The sequence below is a fragment of the Trichosurus vulpecula genome, assembly GCF_011100635.1.
Source record: "Trichosurus vulpecula isolate mTriVul1 chromosome X unlocalized genomic scaffold, mTriVul1.pri SUPER_X_unloc_1, whole genome shotgun sequence".
Taxonomy (NCBI): domain Eukaryota; kingdom Metazoa; phylum Chordata; class Mammalia; order Diprotodontia; family Phalangeridae; genus Trichosurus; species Trichosurus vulpecula.
Genome location: NW_023494377.1, coordinates 1,225,399 through 1,253,134, shown reverse-complemented (window position 1 = coordinate 1,253,134; position 27,736 = coordinate 1,225,399). Strand labels below are relative to the sequence as shown.

The 27,736-nt window shown below is 47.3% G+C and overlaps 1 protein-coding gene across 1 annotated transcript in view; it reads right to left on the bottom strand.

Annotated features, from left to right (window-relative positions):
- Positions 1–24,789: 24,789 nt before the first annotated feature.
- Positions 24,790–27,736, bottom strand: part of FRMPD3 (FERM and PDZ domain containing 3) — a 44,857-nt gene continuing 41,910 nt past the window's right edge. The window contains exon 11 of the mRNA XM_036740460.1: positions 24,790–27,731. Coding sequence (XP_036596355.1) covers positions 24,790–27,731 — 2,942 coding nt within the window. The remainder of the gene's footprint in view (positions 27,732–27,736) is intronic.

Sequence of the window (27,736 nt, the reverse complement as noted above, 5' to 3'; positions counted from 1 at the left end):
TGTGACACATCCCACACCGAGTCACATAGAGCCAGCTAAGCACGTAGGCTCTCATGCCTTTCTGCACTGAGCCAGCCAGGTGCTGAGTCTTTATTTGAAAACTATATATATCCTGGAAGATTGATATTGCCAGCGGGAACTCACTGGAGAGGGACTCACCCACCTGGACTAGGGACTCTAAGTAGCTGTTATCAAGGAGCCTCCTGGCTGTGAAAGAGAACCAAGATAGCAGTGCTCTCCCTTCTGGTGATATGTATAAATATTTCTGTTGCTCTGTTGAGCTTTGTTTTTCTGTATTTCTATAGTGATGTTTTGTCTTGTCCTAGTGTGCAGAATAAATGTTGTGCTGGTTTAGTTTTGAGTGAAGAGTGCTTATTATACCTTGCGATTTGATCCTTAAAATATATATACATATTCATAGCAGCTGCTCATATTGAATTAACAATACAGTAGGTTGTTACCAAGAAATTCCTAGACAGTATGGAGGTGGACCAACACCAACCTATGGACTTACATGTTGACCAACCCTAGGTTGGATGCTGCCAGCTAAAGCCAGGTAGCAGCACTGAGCCTACTGTGAGTTCACTTATTGTCAGGGAAGATTTATGTAGATGCAAATGCCATGTCCCATACACCACACAAGTCTGAAGCTATGATGACACCCAGGCAAGGAGCAAAGGCCATCTGTGACATGTCACATGAAAATACCTCAATGGCCACGGAGTTTAATCTGTATCTGAAAAGGAATATAACACTATAACATATCTGACAAATGAATATCCAGCCTTTGCCCAAAGAACTCCAAGACAAGTGAACACTCAATGAGGGATGCCTCCACCTCCCTGGTCGACCCATTCCCCTCTGGAACAGCTCTAATCATTAGGAAGGTTTTCCAAAGAGAACAAATCCAATCCCTCTTCCACATGACAACCCATTAAATACCTGAACACAGCTAACATGTATCCCCTAAGTCTTCTCCAGGTTAAAAATCCCTGGATCCTTCAATCGATGCTCCTATAACATAGACTCAAAGCCCTTCACTATCCTGGTTGACCTCGCCTGACCTTCTCCAGCTTGGCAATGCTGTGGCACCCAGAATCGAACACAATATCCCAGATTTGGTCTAACCTAGACAGAGCATAGTAGGCTGGTCACCTCCCCATTCCCAGAAGCTGGGCCTCTCAGTGCAGCCTAAGAGCCCAGTAGCATTTTTGGCTTCCACTTCAGACTGCTGACTCATTGAGCTTACAGTCGGCTAACGCTCCAGGCTAGCAAGTGTCCCACAGCCAGAGCCAGGCCTGCTGACTCCATGCCCAACAGTCTCTTCATTAATGCTATGTGAATCGGGCTTGAGGGGTTCAGGTGACTGTACTGAAGCATTCCGAGCTCAGCAACTGAAGAAAAGGGAACCTCTGAGGTCCTTTCCCTCTAGCTTCTTCTGAGCCATATGTGAGGTCAGGGTAAACTAAGGAAGTTGTTGTAGCAAACAAGTTAGCCCTTGATAAGGGGCAGATGTCACACATTTCCACCGCCCAAGATCCCTCTGTGGAGATGGACTGGTCCATCCTTTCCATTCCTCTCTTCTCTTCTCCCCTCCTCCCCTCCCCTTCCTTCCTTCCTTTCTCTTCCTTCTCCCTTTCCTTCCTTCCTTCTTCCTTCCTTCCTTCCTTCCTTCCTTTCTTTCTTTCTTTCTTTCTTTCTTTCTTTCTTTCTTTCTTTCTTTCTTCCTTTCTTTCTTTCTTTCTTCCTTCCTTTCTTTCTTTCTTTTTCTCTTCCTTCCTTTCTTTCCTTCCTACCTTCCTTTCTCTCTTTCTCTTCCTTCTTTCTTTTCCTCTTTTTTCTTTCTCTTCCTTCTTTCTTTCCTTCCCTCCCTCCTTCCTCCCTCTCTCCCTCTACCCTTCCTCCTTTCTTTCCTTCCTTCTTTTCTTTCTTTCTCTTATGCCTAAAGGAGTCCTAGGATCAATTACAGGGTTTGGAGCTAGAAGGGACCTTTTTTTTCTTTTTGCTTTTGGAGGGGGGAAGGCAGGGCAATTGGGGTGAAGTGATTTGCCCAAGGTCACACAGCTAGTAAGTGTGTCAAGTGTCTGAGGCTGGATTTGAACTCAGGTCCTCCTGACTCCATGGTCAGTGCTGTACTCACTGCATCACCCAGCTGCCCCACCATCTGTGCCTTCTTAACCTATGCCATTAATGTCCCCATGTGAGATCTATTCAACCTGCTGGAAGCTTTCCTCAGGGACTTCTGCCATTCTGTGCCTATCAGTGAAGCATGTGTGTTATTCATGTATCATTTCTGACTTTTCCTACATAACTGGCCCATTCTCTGGTCATATGTAACTTTGAGGATGACTTTCTTACATTCAGATTATCATTAGTATAAGCTCCAGCCTCCTTGGCTGTCATTTCACATCACCAGGAGACTATTAGTGTTGACGAAAGATGGGCTTACTAGCAGCTAGGCCTTGTAAAAGATCCCTCTGCCCTCTTCCCCAGGCTTCCATTGCAGGGCAGTGGGAAGGAACCTGGAAGACCAGATCCCCATGGTGCTACTGAGCCTGGCAGAAGCTTTCTTAATTTGATCTGGTTGAAAATCCTTACCTTTCCTTGGGAGACCTAAGAAGTGCACCATAGTGGCTAACAGTATGAAAGTCTCTCCCTTCTCCTGCCTAACCTTCCCCAATGAGCCTAGGAGTGAGCAGTATTAAAGAAATTCCTGTGGTAAAAGGCCTTCCCCCACCCCCTCCCCTGCCACTTCCATTCAATCTAATAATAAAATGGACACCATTACTTAGAAAGGACTATGGGGATTATTTGGTATGTTGGACTAGATTAACCACTTCTCCCTTTTAGGCCTGAACATTCTGTAATGCTGTGGTCATTCAGTCAGACTTTTGATGTTCAGTCATTTTTCAGTCCTGTCCAACTCTTTGAAACCCTGTTTAAGGTTTTCTTGGCAGAGATTACTCGAGTGATTTGCCATTTCCTTCTCCAGATCATCTTACAAATGAGGAAACTGAGGCAAACAGAGTGAAGTGACTTGCCCAAGGTCACACAGCTAGTAAGTATTTGAGTCAGGTTTGAACTCAGGAAGATAAGTGATGAAACAATGTAAAAAAAGAGACTTCAAATTCCTACTAATGAAACAGTGTAAAAAGGAGATATGGACATCTGGACACTATTGTGGCAGGGCCGGAATAATAATGTTGCCCAACTGACCTTGCCAACACCACCCCCTCAATTCCTCCCCTTCACTAAGGGGAAAAAGTGAAGCACAGCCCAGCGGAGCTCCAATATTTTCAGTTAAAAAACACCAAAAATAAACATAAAAGATGGACTTTGACAGCATAGAACAACATGGAATTGTTGAAAGAACTGTAAAATTTCCCAATTGCAATCCAGCCCAATGTCTTCCTATTCAACTTGAGACCCATCTCCAATTTGTGTGCCCATTCAACTGCATGGCAGAAGATCTTTGGTGTACACGAAATGGCTCAGGGAGTTGGCCTGATCATAGATCGACTCATCAGCAGGACTGGAGCTAAGCGCTCAGGAGTCCTGATTCTGAGAAAAGCTCACTAGTCCCTACTGGCTCCCCAGCCAGAAGTTCTCCTTTCATGGTTGCTTGGCTTAGCTGTGGATGTAGACCTTATACACCTTGAGGAAGTGGACTGATTTCTCTTAGAGTCATTGAGTCATAGAATATTGGCCCTGGAATTAGAATTCATGTCTTCTGGCTCTGTTTGATTCACATGGAGCTACTTGACCATGCCTTAAACCCAAATCACTCTGACTCTCACTGATTGGCCAATAATAGGTCCCAGTCCAAGCCTTACTTAGTCATTATTTGGGTTTTGACGGCTTAGAGTGAGTATAAATAGCAACAGTTTCTGTTTGAGGGTCTTCACTCCCAGTTTGATTTTTTTTTTGAGTAGGCAAACTTAGGCCATCTTTTGCCTCATTTCTTACCTAGCCTTAAATCACTGAATGGGTGTTGCCTCAGTCAGACTGAGACCTGGGAAAGACCTTAGCTTAAAAAGTCTAAAGTCTCCCACTGCATCTGGGCCATGGCCAGTCGTTTTGATTTATGTCTTGCCACTGGACTCAGATGACCCTGGAGGAAAGAGTGAGGCTGGTGACTTTGCACAGCCCTACCTCACTTAAATCCAATTTACTTGCTAGTCAAGACATCCCCCTCCTGATGTCATTGATCCTTTGCAAGAATGAAGGACAAACAAGTGCTTTCTGTGACACCATCCATCTATATTGAGTGAGCCTGCACAGAGCAAAATAGGGGAGCCATTGGTACCCTGGTTGGTGCTCTATCACCCTAGATCTGCCCTTCTTGGTGGTTTCTCTCATTGTCTTCCCCCTCTAGCTGTCATGCCCTCCCAACTGAAATATCCTTTCCCCATGTAACTTACTTCCTGATGTTTCAATATGCCACTAGGTACCTGATCTGACAGCTTTACTCATGACGAGAAGAGCTAGAGAGCAGTCTCAAGTAACATGTATGTAGCATCTCTTTGGGCTACACCTCTCCCTACCCCCCACCCCAACTGGTGCTCACAGGTCTCCATATGCAAGGTAGGTCTACAATCCTCAAACTATAGCTTAAGAGTCCCCATCAACATGTCACCTTTCGGTGGGCAGAGGATACAATTAACTCAAAGTAAAGCCATTTGCTGAGATGTTATATAGAGTAAGGATAGTAGCAACAAAACATCTACCCCATAAACCTGGGATGTACTCTTCCATAAATACACAGAATGTATACAGGGGTAGGATAGACTGAGAACATGACCTATGACCACAGAAAAGTGTAAACTACCTTGAGTAAATGTAAACAGCAAAAGAAGCTCCAACTATCCCATGGAAACACTTGCACATGACCCTGGGCCAGCCTGGCACTATACCTTCTTTGTTCTGTTTCTATATAATACCTGACCTGACCTGGCCTGGCGTCAGTGCAGGAGTCCATGATGTTACTTTGTCTTGCTGCCTCCCAGGACAACTGGCTACTCCCCCAATTAACTTAATTAACCCTAATAAAATTTACTAATAATCAAGCTGGTATGAGCCCCTCTTTCTTTGGTATCTTAGTGTTTTCTCCAAGGGTATGCCACCCTGCAATTGGCATAATTAGGCAGAACAGATCTGTTCCCTTACATTTGGTGTAGTCGGCAGATTAGCAATCACCCTTACAGAGTGTCAGTAGGAAAAGTGAATACTCATGGAGTTTATAAGTGGAAGGCCAAGGCAACTTCTACTATGGTGCTTCCACCATCATGATGTCCTTGCATGTTTGTCATCTGGTGAGGTATCTCCTCTGTGCAAGTTGTTCTGCTGAGCCTCCTGGGTCTGCTCCTGGGTCAGGTATGTGCCTCTGATGCTTAGCCATGGTCTCTATCACCCCCAGATTTGAGTTCAGCTAACAGCCAGGCTCAAGTTACTGCTATGAGCTTTTGGAAAGAACTAGAACCCATATCCTAGAGCAAATAGGATTCTTGGCTCTGAGGGGTTTTTTTTAAAGTTAATTCATTTATTTTTAGTTTTCAACATTCGCTTCCATAAGTTTTGAATTTTTCCCCCTCCCTCCCCAAGACAGCATGCAATCTCATATAGTCTCTACATGTACGTTCCTATTAAAACACATTTTCACGTTAGTCATGTTGTATAGAAGAATTAGAATGAATGGGAGGAATCATGAGAAAGAAAAAGAACAAAACAAAACAAAACAAGAAAATAGTCTGCTTCACTCTGCATTCAGACTTCATATTTCTTTCTCTGGGTGTGGATGGCATTTTCCACCATGAGTTCTTTGGAATTGTTTTAAATCCTTGGATTGCTGAGAAGGGCTAAGTCTACCAAAGTCAGCCATCACACATTGTGGCTGTTACTGTGTACAATGTTCTCCTGGTTCTGCTCACTTCACTCAGCATCAGTTCATGTAAGTCTTTCCAGGTTTTTCTGAAGTCCGCCTGTTCATCATATAATAGTATTCTATTACATTCATATCCCACAACTTGTTTAGCCATTCCCCAATTGATGGGCATCCCTTCAATTTCCAGTTCTGGCTTGCCATCTCTTGAGGAGACACTCTGGTGCTCTAGGCACCAGACCCTTTATACCTCTTGCCATCTCAAGTGACTCTACCACACAGCTAAAGCAGGATCCCAGCTCAAGGGGCCAGACTCTGAACTTGACTCATCTGACTCAGCAGTTGTACCCTGCTCCACTGGATGGCCCCAGGTACCTCTGTTGCAAAATGTCATTGCCAATGGAAGGAGGAGAGGGCTATCCCCTTCCCTCACTGTCACACTCTCTGGGTAGAATTGGGGAAAAGGTAAAGAACAGACTCTTTAGATGAGCCCTTCTTCTGGAGCTGCCTGACTTGGAGTGGGGCTAGCTTGCTTTTGATCTAGACCACCAAGGTCATGACCTGATCTTGGTCAATTACTAAAAATTTCCTATGTTCAAGTTAATGACTTTATCCAATGGCTCTATAATTACATTAGTTTGATTGAAGAGTTTCTTCACATTTTGGGGTTGCTTAGGTACCCCCTTGATGCTTTGTGGTCTGGTTGTTTAGCAGTACTTGTACATGCCTCCTTTACATATGGGCATTTTAATACTGGCCCTCTGGACTAAATCTCCCTACCCTCCTTGCTGCTTACCACATGAGTGACTCTGGGAGCCATCTCCAGTCATCCTGATCTATATTTTACCACTGGGCCCACATGGCTCTGGAGGAGAAAGTGAGGCTGGTGACCTTGCACAGCCCTCTCTCACTTAAATCCAATTCACTTGCAAGTCATGGCATCACCTTCCTGATATCATGGTCCTTTTTGAGGATGAAGGACAAACAACAACAATGAATAACTCTAATGATAGGAACTGATAACTTGTTAGGAGGGGAGGCTGGCACCAGGGCAGGCTGCTGGGGCAGCCATTTTGGCCAGGTGAGCCTGGTGGAACTCTTCCTATCACACTAACTCCATTTATAGGGACCCCCTGCCATTTTGGTCTACACTAAATGGAATTCCAATCAGTGAATCAATCAATAAGCATTCATTAATCACTTATTATGTGTTAGGCACTGTACTAAGCTCCGGGGATACAAAGAGAAACAGAAACAGTCCCTGCCCTCAAGGAGCTCATAGTATAATAGAGGAGACAGCAAGAGCATAAATCAGTACATACCAGATACCTAGAGAATAGATGGGAGGTAGTCTTATAGGGGAAGGCACTAGCAGTGAGAGGAGGCTGGGAAAGACCCCCAAAGGAGATGGCACTTGAATTGACTCTTGAAGGAAGCCAGGGCATCTGAAATGGAGGTGAGGAGGGAGAGCATACCAGGCATGGGAGCAGCCCATACAAAAGCATAGAAATAGGAAATTAAGTCAGTCAGTCAATGAGTATTTATTAAGCCCTTATTATGGGTCAGGCACTGTGCTAAATGCCAAGGATACAAAGAAAGGCAAAAAATATGGTTCCCTGCCCTCATGGAGCTCACACTCTAACAGGGAAGACCACATGCAAACAGCTAGATACATACAAGATACATATGAGGTCAATAAAAGATAATCTCAGAGGAGGAGGCATTAGCAGCTAGGGGAAAGGCCCCCCGCAGAAGATGGAATTTCAGTTAAGTCTTGAAGGAAACCAGGGAAACTGGCAAGGAGGGGCAGCATTCCAGGCATGGAGGAAAGCCAGTGGAAAGGTAGGGGGTTGGTAGATGGAATGCCAAGTACGAGGGACAGCAAGCAAGCCAATTTCAAACAGAGGACTTCATATTTTCTGCTAGAGGTAATCTGCTTCCTGAAATCTCCTTGCTGTGACCCTCTTCTCTGCCCATCACCACACCACCAGAAGCTTGGACTCTCATCTCTGGTTCCTGTGCTTTTCCAGAGCCCAGGTCTCTATGCAACTGCCCTTAAATCTCCCGGCTATCTGCTCAGCCTCATATGTGTGAGTGGCCCAAAGAGGACTATGCAAGGGATGTGGAGAAATCAGTGGAAAGATTTGGCACTGGATGGGATATGTGGGGTGGATGGAAATGAGGAGCTGGGAAAGACACTGAGCTTGGAAGCCTAAGTGATGTGGTCTTGATAATCAACAGGGAAGTTCAGAAGAACAGAGGGCTTGGAGTGTGGTGGTGGATGTAGAGATAATGAGTTCTGTTTTGTACATGTTCACCTCGAGATACCCACAGGACATATCATTCAAAATGCCTAATAGTGAAATAGGTGATGCAGGCCTGGAGCACAGAAGAGAGACTAGGGCTGGATATGGAGATCTGGGAATCACCTGCATAGATATGATCATTGAACCCTTGGGAGCCGATGAGGTCATCTAATGGGATAAGGTTGAGAGAAAAGAGAAGAGTGCCCTCACAGAGCTGTGGGAGATGCCCATGGCTAGTAGATGCCATTAGGATAAAGATCTAACAAAGGAGATTGGGCGGGAGTGGTCAGACAGGCAGGAGGAGAGCCAGGAGAGAGCAGAGTCATCAAAACCCAAACAGGGGAAAGGATCTGGGATGTGGTCAGCAAGGTCAAATGGTACCTTGAGGTCTAGAAGGATGAGGGTTAATGAAAGACCCTTAGATGTGGAAATTAAGAGATTATTGAGGAATAATTAGGTGGTACAATGGATAGAGCACTGGCCCTGGAGTCAGGAGAACCTGAGTTCAAATCCAGCCTCAGACATTTAGTAGCTATGTGACCTTGGGTAAGTCATTTAATTCCCAATTGGAATTCTGGTTAGAATAGCTTCTGATGAGTGATGAAGAGTCAAGTGATGAATGTTAAATCAAGACATCCTTTTCAAGAGTTTAGCTAAGAAGGGGAATCAGTCATCAAGCCTTCATTAACCACTTACTATGTGCTAAACACTGGGGATACAAAGAAAGGCCCTGCCCTCAAGAAGCTCATATTCTAAAGGGGGAGGTTACATGCAAAAAGATAAATACTATGTAAATGGCAGGTAATCTCCGAAGAAAGGCATTAGCCAGTGGGGGAACAGGGAAAGGCTTCCAACTGAAGAGGAGATTTGAGATGAGCTTACAGAAGCCAACAAAGCCAGGAGACAGAAGTGAGGAATGAAAGAATCCCAGGCATGGCGGACAGCCAGAGAAAATGAACAGGACTGGGAGATAGAGTACCTCATGCAAGGAACAGCTTGGAAGCCATTGGTACTCATCTCAGAGTATGTGGTAGGAAGTAAAATGTAAGAAGACTGGAAAGCTAGGAAAGAACTAGGTTATGAAGGGCTTTCTTTCAAAGCCAAACAGGGGCTTCATTTTGGAGATAATGGGGAACCACTGGAGTTTCTTGAATGGGAGGCCAGGCCTTTGCCAGTCATCTTGACTTGTCTTGCCTCTGATGATTGTGGAGAAGAGAATGAGGCTGAAGACTTTGCCCGGTTCTGCCTCACTTAAATCCAATTCACTCTGGTGTCAATGATGACATCTTGTGATGTCATTGGTCTTCTTCTAGAACAAGGATGAACAACAAGAAAATAATTGAACGTGGCGGGGAAGATGTGTGTGTGACATGATCAGACCTACTCTTTAGAAAGATCCCTTTTATAGTTTTATGAATTATGGACTGGAGTGGGGAAGAGATTGAGGCAGGGAGGCCCACCACCATCAATTGTAATAGACCAGAGGACTACATAGACAGAGGTCCTGCAACAGAGCAGTGACAGTCAGAGGAGAGACGGGAGCATATGTTTCAACAATCCAGCTAGCAGCTTCTGTAGGGGTGTAAGATCCAACAACAACCAGCATCCAGAAAGCTGCCAACACAGGTTATTTTGATCTGCTTTACTTAAGGAAAGCAACGTTAAGGGGTTAACAATCTTACTTTAATCCAACATACAAATATCATTAGCTTAGTTCAGGGGAAAAAAACCAGCACCCTGAATTACAGACCAAATACAATTCAACATCTGGGTGTACAGATGTTGGCCCAGAGTCACAAGCCACTCCTGCTGTGGCTCAGAGCTCCAAGCTAGAATGCTAACGTCTGAGCCCTGACCTCACCCAGGCTGGATGTGGAGAAGTTCCCCACCCCCAATATCATATCAGATACAATACAAAAACATCCCACTTTATCTGCCACATTCAAACAAAGGCCAGAATCATTAAAGGTCAACAGCAAAAAGTCCCACCTTAATTACTATTACAGCATATACAAAAGACTTTAAGAAGGTAAAACCAACAGGCCTCGGCAACAGATTGGATATGGGGTGGAGGGCTGGGGTGGGGGTGGGGTGAATGAGAGTGAGGAGTCCAGGATGACTCCTGGATTGAATTCCCTTCATCACAAGGGCAAAAGTTCGGGTGGCAATGAAGACTCCACAGATTATCTTGAAGAGGCTTGGGGTTGAGGGGTGCTCGACACCCCAAAGTACCGACACGCCGGGTCCTGCCGAAAGAATTCGACTCAAGCCTTCTCAGCCATGGGAAAAGACAAAGTTTATTAAGGGTTAGCCATGCTGGTTTGCTTTAAGAAATCCCACCCTTTGTGATGCCTGTTTTCACAAGCGGGCCAGATCCAACCTACTGAACTAGATTGAAGCTGAGCGCCTTCATGGAGGCAAGATGCAAATTATATACACAAAGATTGTGGGAGGGATTGAGGGGTGGTCTGGGGTGACTAGAGGAGGGGTTTAGGGAGGGACTTGAGGAAGAGTCTAAGGAGGAGCTTGATGGGACTGAGATGAGGTCAGACTCCGCGGTGGGAAATAGCTGAAGGCTACATGGAGACATACAGACTATAGAGGGCTGGAGTAACAGAACTAGGGTATAGATATTTTGATCAGGATTAAGTGTGGGAAACTGCTGGACAATAGAGGGCTAGGCTAGGCAGAGACTCGGGCCCAATGATAATGCAAGGCCCATGGCCTTAGGGGAAGGCCAGATCTAGTTGGAAGACTCAAGGAGAGTTCAAGGGGGTTCCCAGAGACTGTGCCCTCATCAATCTGATGGCGTAAATGAAAGTGAATAAATGAATGAACAAAAAGGCATTTAATAATAAATAATCTCAACCTGAAAGTTTGATTAAAGGAGGCAAACAAGCTAGGTGATATGTAAATTCATAATGTTTATTCCCTTAAAGCTAGCGGAGCTAGCTTACTTGTACATACAAAGAGCCAGAGCATAAGTTCTGACTGCCTGAACAAAAGAATGAAAAGGCTTAAATGCATTTTTAGTCCCAACTCAGCATGTCTGTGTCACTCAAAATTTATGATCTCCATGTATGTTTAATCACAGTATAAGAAAGGAATTTCTTAATTGGATATGTGGTAAATACAATAAGATGAGAGAGTTGACAAAATGTCCATTGAAATTATGATCCAGGACATCTTTATTTTCTTTACCACTAACATACCATAACAGAGTATATGTCCATAAAATACTGAGATAAGGAAAAGTCCCATCATTCCAAATAATGTTTCAGGTTAAGGGTCTCATCCTTAATGGCCATGAACAGAGGAAAGAATGCTCTTAAGTCAGCCCCATCTGGGCTTGTTGACATAGGAAGAGGTATACTCTGACTTTGCTCAGATAACAAAGAAGCTGTTAGGTCCAAACTTGTCCTCTGGTTGATTAGTTCAGGCTCCGGCCCTTATTGAAGTCACTAAATTGATATTAAATGATTGTCAATAATCATATATATAATAAAAGCATTTGATAAGTACTTCTTATGTGCCACATACTGAGGGGATACAATTGGTGTCATTGTTCTCCTTTGTTCTCAAAGAAGACTAAAATGACATCACTATGCTAGAGTCAAGTTTCAACGTGTCCAACTGTAGCTTATCAGACCAATACAAGCTCGGAATGTTCTATCACAGGTGTGGAAAATATTATACTATTTTATATCATTTCTAATTTCTACCAGACCCAGAGCCTCCATTAACGAGTAACTGGATGAAGATCCAGGACCTGGGCTTCTTTGTTCTCTCTAAAAGTTTGCTCAGGCAATACCCTTACCTCTCTCAACAAGGCCGGATACCTGTTAGCCATTAAGGGATGAGACCCTAAACCCAAGAGAGACTACCTCGCTTAATATTAACTGACCTTTGTCAACATTCCTTCCATTAAGGAAAATCCTCTTCTTGTATCATGGTTAAACATACATGGGGGTCATAAAAATGAGGTCATACAGGCTTGCTAGCTCTGCTAAAATAACGTATATAAGTTTTCTCATTGCTTTGTTCAGGCAGCCAGAGTTTATACTCTGACTCCTTGTATGTACAAGTAAGCTAGCTCTGCTATGCTTTAAGGGAAAATAATAAACAACATGGATTTTTCTATCACCTAGCTCTGTTGTTTCCTTCAACCAAATTTTCAGGTTTAACACAGGTCAGGCACGAATAGTCCTGTGTGAACATTTGGGGTAGATTCTCTAAATCTGCATATCCTGCATTTCCTTTGAGTTGTTTCAATTTTGCTTTGCTCATAGAGCACATTGCCTTCTCTGATAAGGGCATGCCATGCTGGGCGGTCCTGTGCCAATGTCTCCCATGTCATACAATTAATTCCAGAGTTCTTAAGAGAGACCTTGAACTCCAGGTCTTCATAAAATTTTTCTTTGACCTCATCAGGGTTCATCATGGTGGGAGCATAGGCACTGATGATGATGGCATGATGTTTTCCTACAAGTAGCAATCGCATTGTCCCTGTGGCCAGAAAAACTTATCTCAAGGGCAGGAACCCTCACAGATGGGTGGTACAGATACAGAAGATCAATGGGGTAGTAGTCAGGAGACTTGGGGTCCTAGTACCAGACGAGTCACCAACTCACAGTGAGATCTTGGCCAAGTACCTTCCCCTGTGTGGGTCTAGATTTCTATTTGTTGTAAGATGAGAGAGAGAATTAGATGAGAGAGAATTAGATGCTCTCCAAGTCCTTTCCTCCCCCCCCCACAACTCTGGGGTTCTGTAATTCTAATGAAAGTAAGAATGGGAAACTCCATCTATTTCCTGGGGTATGATAATCCCATAGTGGAAAGGGAAGACTCAATTATGGTAATACATGCAATTAGGCATCTATTGAGGTCATACCTAAAGGCTATTTTCCCACAGGAAGCTATCCATTCTGAATGAGTAATTAGAACTATAGTGGATGGACTAGGACCTGCCCAGGGTTTGGGGGAGAGGTGGTCATTTGACTTGAAGAAAATGAACAAAGGGGTCCACACTTAGGATTGATCATAGATTTGGAGCTGGAAAAGACCTTAGAGGCTATTTTGTGGATGAGGAAACTAAGACTGAGAGGTCAGGTGACTTGTTCAGGGTTGCATAGCTAGTAAGTGTTGGAGGCAGGAACTGAACCCAGGTCCTCCTAACTCCAAGTCCAGTGTGCTTTCCACTATGCCAATCTGCCAAACAGCCCTCCTCATCCTCATGGAAACTCATGATGGGATAGATACAAAAAGACAATGCAGAAAATGAGAACTGGAAAGTCTGTCATCTTGGCCAATTCTTTCATTTCAGAGGAGGAAACTGAGGCTCAGAGAAGAGACAGGATTTGCTTAGGGTCAAACAGTAGTAAGTAGTAGAGTCAGGATTGAAATCCAGGACCTATGGCTGTGAAGAGGTAAAAGGTTGAGGGGTGATCGACACCCCAAAATATTGACACACCGGGTCCTGCCGAAAGAATTCGACTCAAGCCTTCTCAGCCAAGGGAAAAGACAAAGTTTATTAAGGGTTAGCCATGCTGGTTTGCTTTAAGAAATCCCCCCCTTTGTGACGCCTGTTTCCATAAGCGGGCCAGATTCAACCTACTGAATTAGATTGAATCTGAGCACCTTCATGGAGGCAAGATGGAGATTATATACACAAAGACTGTAGGAGGGATTGAGGGGTGGTCTGGGGTGACTAGAGGAGGGGTTTAGGGAGGGTCTTGAGGGGAAGTCCAAGGAGGGCAAGGTGAGGTAATGGGATTAAGGGTGGGAAGTAGCTGAACAACAAAGGGCAAGGCTAGGTAGAGATTTGGGCCTAACGATAATGTGAGGCTTGTGGCCTTAGGGGAAGGCCAGATCCAGTTGGAAGATTCAAGGACAGTTCAAGGGGGCTCCCAGAGACTGTGCCCTCATCAGCTGGAAATCCAGTGCAGAATCATGACTCGAGCATGCTGGGGGTCTTCCTCTAGGTTTTAACCTTCTAGGAATATCAGCGCAGCCCTTAGACTGGCCATCTGTTATTCCTCATTTTCCATACATGACTGGTCCACTTCATTCTCTGGTCATTTATATCTCTGTCTCTAGAGTGAGTCACCCGAAGCCCAACTCAGCATTCCTTTCAGGGAAGAAGAGGAACCTGGCATTGGAATGAGTTCTGTTGGACATGCCTGGTTGCTTCACAGGCCACTTTTCCCCTTTAACCTTATGGAGGGGAACATCCCACTACACACCCAAAACATGGCCTCCTACCTGCAAGGATGGAGCATAGGATGTGTAAGAAATGGGAGGAGGAGTTTTGTTTCCACAGAACTAAAGGTGTGCTTCCCCGCCCTTCCCCACCCCAGCTTTAGCAGAGACCAGGTCTCAAGGTCGGTCAGGTGAGAGGTCAGAGGCTTGTATGCATGTGCATGCTTTTTGAGAAGGCAGTCTGGGGAATTAGAGAGGCCAAAACCACTTGAAACAGTTCAAGCTTATCTAGGGTCTGGTCTTGGTCAAGAATCCAGGCCTACTGATTTGCATAATTTGCATATGTTAAAGAGGGAAAGTAGGGGAAATAAAAGAATATAGTTTAATCCTAAACTAAGACAAGGAAAATCTAATTAACTTCACTTTTGCTTCTGTATCCTTATTAGCCTACCTATATAAACTGTATAACCTAGGAAAACTATGTAAAAAACAAACACTGTAAACTAACCATAACTCTAGCAGGAGTGGAGGGAATGGTTACCCCTATTCCCGTAGCTGTATCAGTGTGAATGTTCCAGTGAGCACTATACCTGCTCTCTCAAGAAGCTTTATGAAATGCCTTTTTCTGCCTACTCTGGTTTTGAGTTTTTTAGGTGAGGATAGGCAAATCACATGGATCTTCCTAAGGTCAAGTGAAGGAAAGCAATAGGCAGCAGAAGCTTGCTGGGCTTACTCCTGGATCTTATCTTGGGGTGTCCTGTGATTCCCCACTGCGGTGTTAGGAGAGCTACCACTCCTGATTCCCTTGGGGAACCCTGTGGTCTGCACAGCCTTTTTAGGGGGACACCACTTGGGACTTCTGGCCCTGTCTTGTGATCTTACCGCAGTCCTAAGGGACCATCACTTGGACCCTCCTTAGGGTCTGACCCCTAGGAGGCCCTGTGATCCTCACAGATTAAGGGCGGGGCTACCACTTGGTTTTCCTCTGGGAGTCCTGTGGTCTGCACAGCCTTCCCTAGGGATTATCACAGGGTTCTTCCTCAGGACTTTGGCCCTGCCTAGGAAGTCCAATGATCCCCAAAGCCACGTGTTCTCACAATTTGGGGAAGTCCAGTGATCCCCAAAACCACAGTTTCTCACAGATGGGATTATTTCATCTGTCAAATAAAAGGGGACAGTGTGGTAATAGTGGAAAGAACACTGACCTAGGAATTGGGAAAACCTGGGCTTGGATCCAGGTTCTATCACTATTAGCTAGGTAACCCTGGAACTGTAACCTCCTCTCTCTGATCTCATCTGTTAAATTGGGGAGAGGGGTCATGATGATGGGGATAGTCTCTGGGAACCCCCTTAAACCTGATGGGGTACAGTCTCTGGGAACCCCCTTGAACCTGATGGGGTACAGTTTCTTGGAACCCTCTTGATCCTGATGGGGTACAGTCTCTGGGAATCCCCTTAAACTTGATGGGGTACAATCTCTGGGAACCCCCTTGAACTCTCCTTGAATCTTCCCACTGGATCTGAGGCCATAAGCCTTTCCTTATTGCTAGGCCCAAATCTCTACCTAGCCTACCCCTCTATTGTCCTGCTTCCCACCCCAATCCCATCAAAATCCCATTCTCTTGTTTCCTGGAGTCTTGATCTCTAGTCACCCCAGTCCCATCAAGATCCTCCTTAGACTCCTCCTCAAGACCCTCCCTAAACCCCTCCTCTAGTCACCCCAGACTACTTGACTATCCCTCAATCCCTCCCACAGTCTTTCTGTATGTAAGTCTCATCGTGCCTCCATGAAGGCACTCAGATTCAATCTAGATTGAATCTGGCCCACTTGTGAAAATGAGCCTCACAAATGGCGAGATTTCTTAAGACTACCCATTATGGCAAATCTTTAATAAACTTTGTTTTCCTTGGCTGAGAAGGCTTGAGTCTAATTCATTCGGCAGGACTCGGTGCATCGGTATTTTGGGGTCTTGAGCACCCCTAAAAAGCTATGGTTCCTTAACCTCATCTTTTTCTTTAACTTCATCAATGATACCTGCCTGTCTTAACTCGAAGGGTTAAGAATTAAGTAAGGTATTTCTGTAAAAGTATTTTGAAAACATTTTTTAGCCTTCCCTTCGTCCTAAAGGTGGGGGACTATGGGCGTGGGATATGCTGACTGTCACACTTGGTTGATGTATATTCAGTTCTGCTGATCTCTTGGCATCTTTTTACTCTTGGTTCAAAAAAATTGCTCACTGGGTAGGAGACATGGAGGGACAGATTTGAAAATAAAAGTGATATAAAACCAAAAAAAGCAATACAAATTTAGAAAGCAAACACTCCAGAAATGTAAAGGATGATAATGACCACTTGGGGGCACCTGGCCAATGCTGATATTGGCAGCAGGAAGCCAAAGTTCCTCTGGAGGCATCCATGGGAATTTTCTTTTTTGATCTATCACAAATGAAATGGGTTGTCTTGGTCATTTTCTCCTAGTTCCCTGAATCCAAGCTGGGAAGGTTCGATTGGCCCAGGGGCCTTCCTCCACCTATCCCGAATTAGCTGGTTTAAATCAGGAAAGATTGTTCTTTGGGTCCAGCCGAGTCATCGGATACATCGATGAGTATCACTGTCAGGGCCAGTTGGGCATGGTAGTGATGGGGGTTAGATCGTGGGAACCCCCTTGAACCCCACTCTGAATCTTCCCACCTGATCTGACTTTTCATGCCCAAATAGCCTAGCCTAGCCTTCCATTGTCTGGTTACCTCCCGATTGCCTTCTGGCCAGTTCCTACCCTTGGTCCTATCAAAATATCTATACCCAAGTCTGTTACCCTAGGTAATTTCTTGGTAGCCTTCAGCTATTTCCCACCCTGGAGTCTGACCTCACCTCAGTCCGCCCTAAACCCCTCCTCCCACCACCCCAGACTACTCGACCACCCGAGATCCCTCCCACAATCTTTCTGTATACAAGATCCATCTTGCCTTCATGGAGGTGCTCAGATTCAGTAGATTGAATCTGGTGTCTTGTGTCAAAAAGAGTGTCACAGATGGTGAGATTTCTTAAGACTCTACATAGTATGGTGAATCTTTAATAAACTTTGTTTTTAGTTGGCTGAGAAGGCTTGAGTTGAATTCATTCAAGCAGGACCCAGCATGTCGGTATTTTGGGGTCTCGAGCACGCTTCAACCCCAAACCTCAACAGTAGGAGTGGAGAGGACCGCTAGTAGAAACAGAACCAAGAGTAACCTCTGCTACTGTGGGTGGGGGTGGGGAGGCATTATAGCTCCATGAGGACTCCCTACTCAGGGAATAGATCCCCAAACAAGTAGAGCCCACGAACTCAGCATGAATCAGTGGCATTCCCCCCACCCCCAGGCTCATGCTGTGGTAACTGTGCCCAAAGTGTCCATTCTGAGAGAGTTCATAGTCCCACTGCGCTCTGCCCTGGCCCGACCACAGCTGCCTTGGGTGCCACATACTTGGAGCTGCTGGAAGGTGCTCTGGAGGTCATCTAGTCTGACCAGAATCCCCTCAACTCCAATGAGGAACCTCCCCCTACCCCATTCCCCAGCCCCTGAGACAGCCACCCATTCTACTTTGGGTTGGCTCCGATGGTCAGGACATTTTTCCTGTCAAGTCTACATTTATCCCTTTGCCCTTTCTGATGGCGTACAGTCTCTGGGGACCCCCTTGAACTCTCCTTGAATCTTCCCACTTGATCTGGTCTTCGCCTGAGGCCATAAGCCTTTCCTTATCACTTGCCCCCAATCTCTGTTACCTTTAAACTAGCCTAGCCCTGTATTGTCTGTTGTCTCCAGGTGGCCTTCAGCTATTCCCCACCCTTAATCTCATTCCTGGAGTCAGACTTCTAGTCACCCCAGTGACAAGATCCTCCTTAGACTCCTCCTCAAGTCTCTCCCTAAACCCCTCCTCTAGTCACCCCAGACTACTTGACCACCCCTTGATCCCTCCCACAATTTTTCTGTACATAAGCTCCATCTGGCCTCCAAGAAGGCGCTCAGATTAATCTAGCCCGCTGGCATTGGCGTCACAAATGCTCAGGCTCCCTAAGAGGCTACCCAATATGATAAATCTTTAATAAACTTTGTTTTTCTTTGGCTGTGAGAAGGCTTAAGTCGAATTCATTTGGCAGGACTCAGTGCATCGGTACTTTGGGGTCTTGAGCACCCCTAAAACATAGCTTCATCATTTTGGTTAACCTCAACATTTCCATCCCATTATTTCTAGCTCTGCCCTCGAGGGCCTATCCCTTTTTCATGTGACAGACCTTCAACCACTTGGACAATTATTGGTTGTCCACCCTTCTCCACCCCTCTTCCCTCGCCCCACCCCATCTTCTCTTCTCCAGGCAGGCTTCGCATCCTCAGTAAAGGGGAGAAAGGGATGTCTTAACAATTAGAAGCCCTCCTAAGCTCCCCATTACTTCCAAGATAAATATAAATCCTCTGACTTTTTAAGCCCCATATAACCTGGTCCCTTTATAGCTTTCTAGTTTTACACTTTCCTCATATGCCTTGTGATCCAGTGCCACTAGCCTTCTGGCCTTTCCCCATACACATCACTCCATCTCTCAGGCCCCCCGCCTTTGCCCAGGCTGTCCTCCATGCCAGGAATGGCCTCCCTCCTCACCTCCACTTTCCAGCTGCCCTGGCTTCCTTTATACTGAGCTCCAATTCCACCTTGGGCAGGACGCCTGGTGCCTTTCTTCTGAGATTACCTTCCATTTACACTGTGTATAGCTTGGATATTTACGTATGCATTTTGTCTCCCCCATCTTGAGGACAGGGTCTGGGATTTGGTCTTTCTTTGTATCCCCATCACTCAGCATTGTGCCTGGAGCATTGTTGGCACTTAATACATTCTTGTTGGCAAACTGTAGGTATTTAGGATAAGGTCTACCTGCTGACCCAGAAACCACGAGTAAGAAGTATTTGCTTAATCCCCTCTTAGGAGCCCTGGCAACCTTCTGTGGGCTTTTCTGAGTATTTTCATTTTCTTTCCCTATGGGGGTGAGTTCTAAACTCCACTTATATTGTCCTTTTGGGGCAGAGATCCACTGGAGTGCCCTTATAGAGACCCAAAGGAAACTTACCTGGATGTCCAAGGGCATTGCTGATGTTAGAAGGATCCAGGGAATCATTTTGGTGTTCCCTGCATAGAAAGGGACAGCTGGCATTTTATCCAGACCCCAGTTGGATGGCCTTGTATGCTGAGGAAATCATGGAAGAGGTTTCACACAGTTTGGCTTCTCACTGAAAGAGTGAGAGCATTTGATTTCCCACCTGAAGGATGAGGGAGTGGCTTTCAGTTGACCTCAGGTCCCTAATCCCTATGGGGTGAGCCCCAGGTATTCATTTTCTTTTAAAGTTGGCCACTGATTAAATGCCTGTGTATGTGGGCACAGGATGAGGGGGGTCTTCATAGGAAAGAGAATCCTAGTTCCCCCTGGACCTAGCACTGGTTTTGTTGTAGCCCTTGGCTGAACCTAGAGTAGAGGGACCCTTTGGTGGGAGAGAGAAAGGGCAAAGGTCCCTAGCCCATCTCTAGCCAGTAGGCTAGTACTGCTACACAAGAACCAACCCACATTGGTTTGATTTCTCACTTAAAGCTGAAGGTGTGATTTCTAGTGAACCTCAGGTCCCTAATCCCTGTGGGCAGACTCCCACGTGCTCAGGGAACTCTGTCAGGGACCAGGCTTTCCCTCAGAGAAGGGAGGCTTGGTTTTCCTTTTATGACCTATTAGGACTCTGTAAAATGATGTTCGATAAATTGAATTACAGTATTTGGAGTACAGGAGATTGTTAATTACTGGCTTTGATGACTCACTGAGTCCCTTAGCCTTTCTCAGACTAGCACAAGGCACCAGGGTCGGCATTCACAAAGGATAACATGGCACCTCCTCCAATCAATACTGAGTTTGGAACTTTGGCCTTTGCCAAACACATTTCAGTGGATTTGCTGAGGACAGCAAATATTCAAGCTGGGAGGAAGGTGTAAAAGTGGTTGAGTCAATCCATCTAACAGCTTAAAGTAAGTGATAAGATGGAACTGGTACTTTTGTCAGGTGAGAGCAATCAATCAACCAGAGGTAGGTGTGAAGAGGCCCAGACTCAGTTAATCAGTCATAGGCTTTACACTAAGTGTGAGAGGTCTTCGATCACTTTTGTTGTCTTTGAAAGCCATATGCCTGAACTGGAGCTGTGCTGTATGCTCAGATTCCTGAAAGGATCTTGGTCATGGCATGGATCACGAGTAAAATAGTTAGATGGTTTACAACCCAGGGGTTAAAGCATCTAGCCACTTAGCAGTGGAAACCTCTCGCTAAGTTCCTGAAGAAGAATCACTTGGGCATAGGGGTTGTGGGAGTAGAGTGCCTCTGCCTCAGTATCTTTCTCCTTTCCCCTTTGAACTTTGGGGCATTGAAAGATTTAGAGTTTTCATTAGTGTCCTAGGAGCATCCCTGGGACAGCAGTGTCTGCAATGGGATAGAAGATAGACTGGACCTGATCAGGAGAGGCTGATTCAAGGCTCTACAAGGAGCCCAGCAAACAAGCTACACCATACCTAAAGGGGATTTTCAAGAGAGTCATGTCCAATTCTTCATGACCCCATTTGGGGTGTTCTTGGCAGAGATGCTGGAGTGGTTTGCCATTTCCTTCTCCAGCTCATTTTACAGATGAGGGAATTGAGGAAAACAGGGTGAAGTGACTTGCCCAGGGTCACACAGCTAGTAAGTGTCTGAAGCAAGATTTGAACTCACAAAGATGAGTCTTCCTGACTCCAGGCCTGAAGCACTATCCACTGCAGCGCCACCTAGTGGCCCTAAATGTGAGTTACCCTTTTGCTATACCTGCTTTAAACTTTGAGTCTATTTTTTCCGGAGCTCTGTATGTACTGGTGGGATAATGTCATAAACTTTTTTTTTTTTTGCGAGGTGGAGGGGAGCAGGGGCAAATAATTTACTACCTATATTGCCATAGTTAGTATTCATTTCTAAACACAATCTGGTGGACTGAAATCAAACAATAATGGGGGGGACACACTTTGAGGGGTTCCTAAGCTACATTACTGGAAATTAGAAATCCCCCAGTCCCTCAGAATCCCCCAGGACCCTGAAAGGAGATGTAGCAGCCACTTCTTGGGCATCCAGAGTGGGGGTTGGAAGAATAACTCCAGGGTATTCTCTACACTCAGATGGGATGAACTTAAGTCCCCTCACCATCCTGGTTATCTTTTCCTAGATGCTCTCCAGATCTTCAATACCCTTCCTCAAATGTAGCACCCACAATTGGACACAATACTGGAGTATCTAGGACCAAGCAGACAAGGATTCATACCCTGGTCCTGGATACTAGGCCTCCATTAATGCAGTCTACGAGCCTTGTTTTGGCTGACATATTACACTGTTGACTCATTTGAGCTTGCAGTCCACTAAGGACCCCTCAGGCCTTTTTCGCAATCTAGCCATACCTCTCCAACCATCTTGTACTTGTAAAGGTGATATTCTGAACACGTGTAGACTTTATGTTCAGTACTGTTCAATTTGATCTTTTTAGATTTGACCTAATGTTCTAGCCCACCAAGATCTTTTTGGATCTTGACTCTATCTTCCAACGTTCATGCCCGTGATGCCTTTATATAAGGCATTTATATACAAATGGTTTTTTTTGTTTTTTGCTTAAGAAAAGAACAAATCCTTGGGTCACTCCACTTGGAGATTTCCTTCTAGGTTGAAATAGAACCAGATGCTCTGGGTCCAGAAATCAAAATCATATCCCCTAAGGCCATCTTCCCAGGCAGCTGTTCACTTCCCAAATCTGGCTTTTGACAAAGGGGTAGATTTAAGGTGATGTAAGAAGAAAGTTCTTAAGAATGAGAGCTGTAGGGGCAGCTAGGTGGTGCACTGAGTACAGCACCAGTCCTGGAGTCAGGAGGACCTGAGTTCCAATCTGGACTCAGACACTTGACACACTTACTAGCTGTGTGACCTAGGGCAAGTCACTTAATCCCAATTGCCCTGCCCCACCCAAAAGAATGAGAGCTGTACCACTGGGTATGGGCTGCTTTGGGAGGCACTTGCTACATCCTATTCTTCACGACAGTCCCTTTTACTGGCAGAGTGGATAGAGTGCTGATCTTAGAGTCAGGAAGACCTGAATTTGAGTCTTGCCTCAGAAGTTTATTAACTGTGTGACCTTGGGCAAGTCACTTGCTGTGAGGCTCTAATGAGATAACACATGTAAAGCACTTTGCAAACCTTAAAGTGCTATATAAATGCTTGCAATTTTTAGTATTTTTATTTTTACATGTCTTATTTCCCCTAGTAGATATAAGCTTCTTGTTTTTCTTCGTTGTATCCCCAGTACTTGGGATATAATGGGTGTTTCGTTATATTTATTGTATTGAATTCGATGGATCCCTCACCATCCTGGTTGCTCCCTTCTGGATATTCTCTCCAATGAATCACTCTGTGGAGATCAAGGACCTGGGACATTGATCATGGAACTGAAAAATGGAGCTGCCCCCACCAACAAGCAAGTCAGTAACTTCTACATTCACATTCCCACAAAAAACAAGTCACACAAAGGGCCAATTAGGATATTAAGATGAATAGATTTAATCTTTCTTATTTGTAAAACAAGACACATTGCATATATAATGTATATATCTTATTTGTATATATACTATATACAGACATTAAAAAATGGATCCTCTATGAGGATGAGAGGCCAATGAAGGGAGGACCTGGAATGCAACAGGCACAGAACAGGGAAGGTGTGGAAGAAGGATTCAGATGGGGAATTGGTGGCTATGAAAATATGGGAAAGAGGAGAGACCAGAGACCACACATGGCAGCTCTTCCAGCTTCTGTGGTCACAGGGGTAATCTGTCCCCCACTGGCAAGCTCCCTCTGATCCATTTGGCTACTTGGTCTTGGGGGTCGGGTAAGGAGCAAGGGGGTCTCCTTCTGTAGAATTCGGCCCTCTTGCCCTTTGCCAGAAATATTCACCACTCAGGGAATTTTATTGCACTGGGGCATTGGGGATCAGTTTAAAGCACAGTGTACATTCTAGAAAAGTCGTGGAACAATGGGAGATTTTCTGTGGGCTTCTAGAATAATCATAAAAAAAAGTGGATGATGGCGATGGGTGGGTGGACAGTAATTGATCTATGCAGGAGGATAAAGCCACTCTGTTTCATCCCTACAGTGGTAGGGAGACATGGGGACTTTGGGGTTCCACTCCTAAAGGGCTGGGAATCTGGGATGTATATTGGAGGGGAGGGTTCGGAACAGTGTCAAGTCTGCTCCAGGTTCTCCTGGAGAGAGGGAGGTGCAGGGATGCACCAGATAAGGCTCTCAGTTCCTCGGGGGCTCTCATGCTAACGCCCAGGAGTTTAAAAAAAAATTCACCCCACCCTCCCCTGGGTCCCCCCTCCCGGTTAAATCCTATGGGCACTATGTCTGAAGGAGCTGTTGAGAGATGGTATCTCACTCAGCCAACGGGAGTGGCTGGCCCTTCTGGGGGGACTGAGAAGGGGGCTCCGAGAATTCAGACATTTGAACCAGGTGCCTTGGCCAGAGTAAGGGAGAAGATTGATAGCTGTTAGCTCACTAAGGGCCTGGGAGTTGCTCTGCCTGGCCGGCCACTGGGTGGCATGCAGGCCTGTGGCAGGGGGCTGGGCACCCCTGCCGGGGCCAGGGCAGAAGGGCTCCCTCCGGCTGCTAGCCGGCAGCTCAGCTTCTGGCTCGTGGGCAAGCAGGCACCAAATAGCCAAGGGCCGGTGAAAGGGCCAGGTGGCCACCCGTTAGGGTGGTCGGGCTATATAGGGCACCGAGACTTAATGACCTCAGGAGGTGGTTCCCTTTGGTCTCCCCACGTGATAGCGTGGGTGCCCAGCTTGCTCGGTGCCCATCTTGGTGGCACTCTGCTCCCATCCCCCATGGCAGTTATAGTTGCCTTGACTCTGGGTTGTTCTCAGTTGGGGGGGAGGTGTGGGGCACTTATTTGTGGGGAGCCTGGAAGTCAGTAGCCAGCCCACTTTCCCATAGGATAAGGCCCCATTAGGCTTAAATAAAGGGCAGGAAGTGAGATGGGTATCACCTCTCAAAAAGTGACCTCACTGGTAAGGGTTGGGGGGTGGCTGGGCAAGGGGGAAGGGGGCACCTGGGCAGCAGCTGCCTGGAGGCTCCAGGAAAAGCCTTGACCAAGGTGGGAATTAGATCTTGTTTCCCTGACAGGAAAAGACTCTCATCTCTGTCTGGCCTGGCAGACACTCACACTTACTGCGCTCCCTACAGCTAGGATGCTCAGAGGACCATACTGGTCAGCCATCAGCTCAGTAGGTGGAATTGTGAGGTGGGGGAGGGGGTGGGGGAGGGGCGGGGGGCAGGATGAAGGTTTACTTGTTGATCAGGGTCTTCAAGGAGCGCGTGAATGTGCTCATAACAGTCGCTGATGTAACTGGTGGGCGCTCAGACGCTGGTCCTGCCGCCCCCGCCGCCGCCATCTGTTGCTGGTTCAGGGTACGGGCTGTGGACTCTTCAGCGGCTCGCAACAGGAAGGTGTAGTTCTTCACGACCTCTTCCACCTTGACCAGCAGCTCCTGACGTTGGGCCTCCGAGCGCACGATGTACACCAGCCGCACAAAGGTCTCAATGAGGCCACTTAGCACCTGGAAACTGCCCGTGATGGCTGCCAGCATGTGTGTGGGGCTCTTATCCACAGCCGCCACACGGCGGCAGGAGGCCCGAAGCTCCTTGAATTTGAGGGCCAGCTCCTGTTTATACTGGGAAAGCTGGGAGGTGTGGGGCTTGGAGCCCCGGACCTCAGGGTTCACCACACACTGCCGGAGGGCTGCCAACAGCTCATTGGTGTCCAGCTGCACGGCCAGGAAGCCATCGGGCAGGGCATAGACGTGACCCTGCAGGGCATTGATCTTAGCCAGGCTCCCCTCGAAGGTAGAGATCCTCAGGTCAATCTCTTGGGTCTGGTTGTCTTCAGGGCTGCTGCTGCTGCACGTGGTAGCGTCTAACACCTGGAGGGTATGGCTCACCACAGGTACCACCTGGTCGTCCAACTTCATGCCCGGTAGGAACTGCATGGGGATTGAGTAGGAGAGCTCATCCTTGCCGTCACTTCCGTCATCGGCCATGTCACACTTGCGGTAATAGAAGCAGTAGCGGATGGAGCAGCACCTGTCCCCTTCGTCATCCTCCTCCAGATCAGCTGGGCCAGGATACACCTCTTCTGGAAGGGAAAATGTGGCTGTTGCTTTGGGGCCTTTGCCCTCGGGAGTGACTTGGACATAAGAGGGATCCCCCAGGGACATCAGCTCATGGGGCTTGCCTTTGGGACCCACACTCTGGGGAAAGCCAGCATCTGCCTCCTTGGGCTGCAGCCCTAGGGGCGGGTGCTGGTAGATGTCAGAGGTCAGAGAGGCCTGGTCACTCTTGTCCAGCTCACTAACACTATAGCGGCGCATTAGCTTCCTATAGTGCGGGGCTGCCATGCACTCCCCCCTAGAAGCACAGGTGGCCAGGCATGACACACCACTCTCAGGCTCTGATCGGCATTCCCGGGATTCCAGGCTGGTGGACCGAACTCGGCAGCTCTTGGCGGGGCTGCTGAAGCTCAAAACCGAGGGGGCCTCTGGGTGCTTCGGCAGGGGGAGGGCTCGGTTTCTCTCTCTGCCCCGGAGCAGCTCAGGAGCGGGGAGCTGGGCTGCTTGAGGTCTCCCTCCTCGGCAAATCCGCTTACAGTCGCAGCTGCGGCGCTGCTCCCGGGAGATGCCAGGCACCTGCTGGACGGGGCTGCTCCGCAGCTGGCAGCTACAACGGCCAGGGCCCGAGGGATGTAAGTACTCCGGGGCAGGGAGGTCCCCCTTGCTCTGGGGCTTCAGGAGCTCTTCCAGGAATTCCAGCTCATACTGCTTTACCTTCTGTAACTGTGCTTGCCGTTCATCAGTCTCCTTCTTCATCAAGGATGGGAAGGTGGCAGAGAAGAGGTTCCTCAGGCGGAATGGTGCCTTCGAAGCCTTGGGCTTGGCCGGCCCATCAGGGTCAGAGTGAGCCCCATCCAGGGCCTTGTCCGGTTTCCTAGAGGGCATCGTGTTTGCCTGCCGGCCACTAGCCCAGAGCCCCAATGAGCTTGGACCTCTGGGCTGACCACCAGAGCTCTGGAAGGTGCTAGGGTGGCCAGCTCGGGGGCCTCGGCCACTATCCTCCAGCCGACTGCTTTCAGTCTGCCCTCTCTCCCCTTGACCCATGGCAAACCCCTGCTTCCTAGAGACTGAACTGGCTCCCTCGGACCCACCCCTGCTCCCCACCTCCCCACTGACCTGCTTCCCGAGGGGCTCCCGGACCTTTCTTGGGAGGTAGCTTTTGGCAGGGAAGCCCTGAGCAGAGAGCTTGTCCTCCTCTATGAGAGAGAGGCGCAAGGGGGGGTCAGCCTGGGTCCTAGAAGGGGCCTTGGCTCTGGGAGAGCCCTCAGGGCTGAACTGCCCCCTACCCCGCTGTTGCTGCTGCTGCTGCTGCTGCTGCTGCTGATAGCTGAATGTTATTTCAGCAGAACCGGGGCTCCCCTTGGCTTTGAGATTCTTACAGATGCCGCCGCTGCTCCCTGCACTGGGCCCCTGCTTCCTCTCTCCCCTAGGAGTGCTGTCCAGGGCTGCCCCTGGGGAGGCCAGAGCCTTATTATGTACCACTTGCTGCAAAGCTGCTGAGAGTATGGCTGGAGTCACACTGCCCTTGGAGTCCAAGATCAGCTTGGGACTCAGCCTTACTTCCTTGGGCACCTTGTCCCTCAGCTCTGTGCCCTGATCTCCACTCAGAGCAGAGGGGGTTGCCCTCAGAGACATCTCCAGGGCAGCCTTAGGGTGCTCAGGATCCTTGCCTTCTGCTCCCCAGGGCATCAGGCCCTGGCTCCGTTGCTCACTGCTGAGCTGCGAGGCCAGCGCTGGGTGCACAGCCAGAGCTGGGGGGAGCTCTCGGTGTGTCTGCACTTCAGTTGGGTCCAATCTTCTCCTGCCACCTGTGGGGCCAGAGCCTTGACCAGGGAGGACTGCCTTTCCAGGAGCTGCCGATGTTGGGCCGGCCTCCTGGCGCCCCAGAGGGTATGGGGCAGTAAGGACAGCTTGGGTGGCGCAGCTTGGGATCCGGAAAGGTAGGTCCTTGTGGGCCATGAGGCTCTCCTTGTTGATGTGCTGGGCCAGAAAGTAGGTGGCATTCTGACGTTGTTTCATGGCGGACACCATCTCAGACATGTCTGTCAACTCAGATGAATTGGTCTCATGGCCAGAGTCCAGAGATGACTCAGGGGTGATGGTAGCCAGCACAATCAGACCTGGA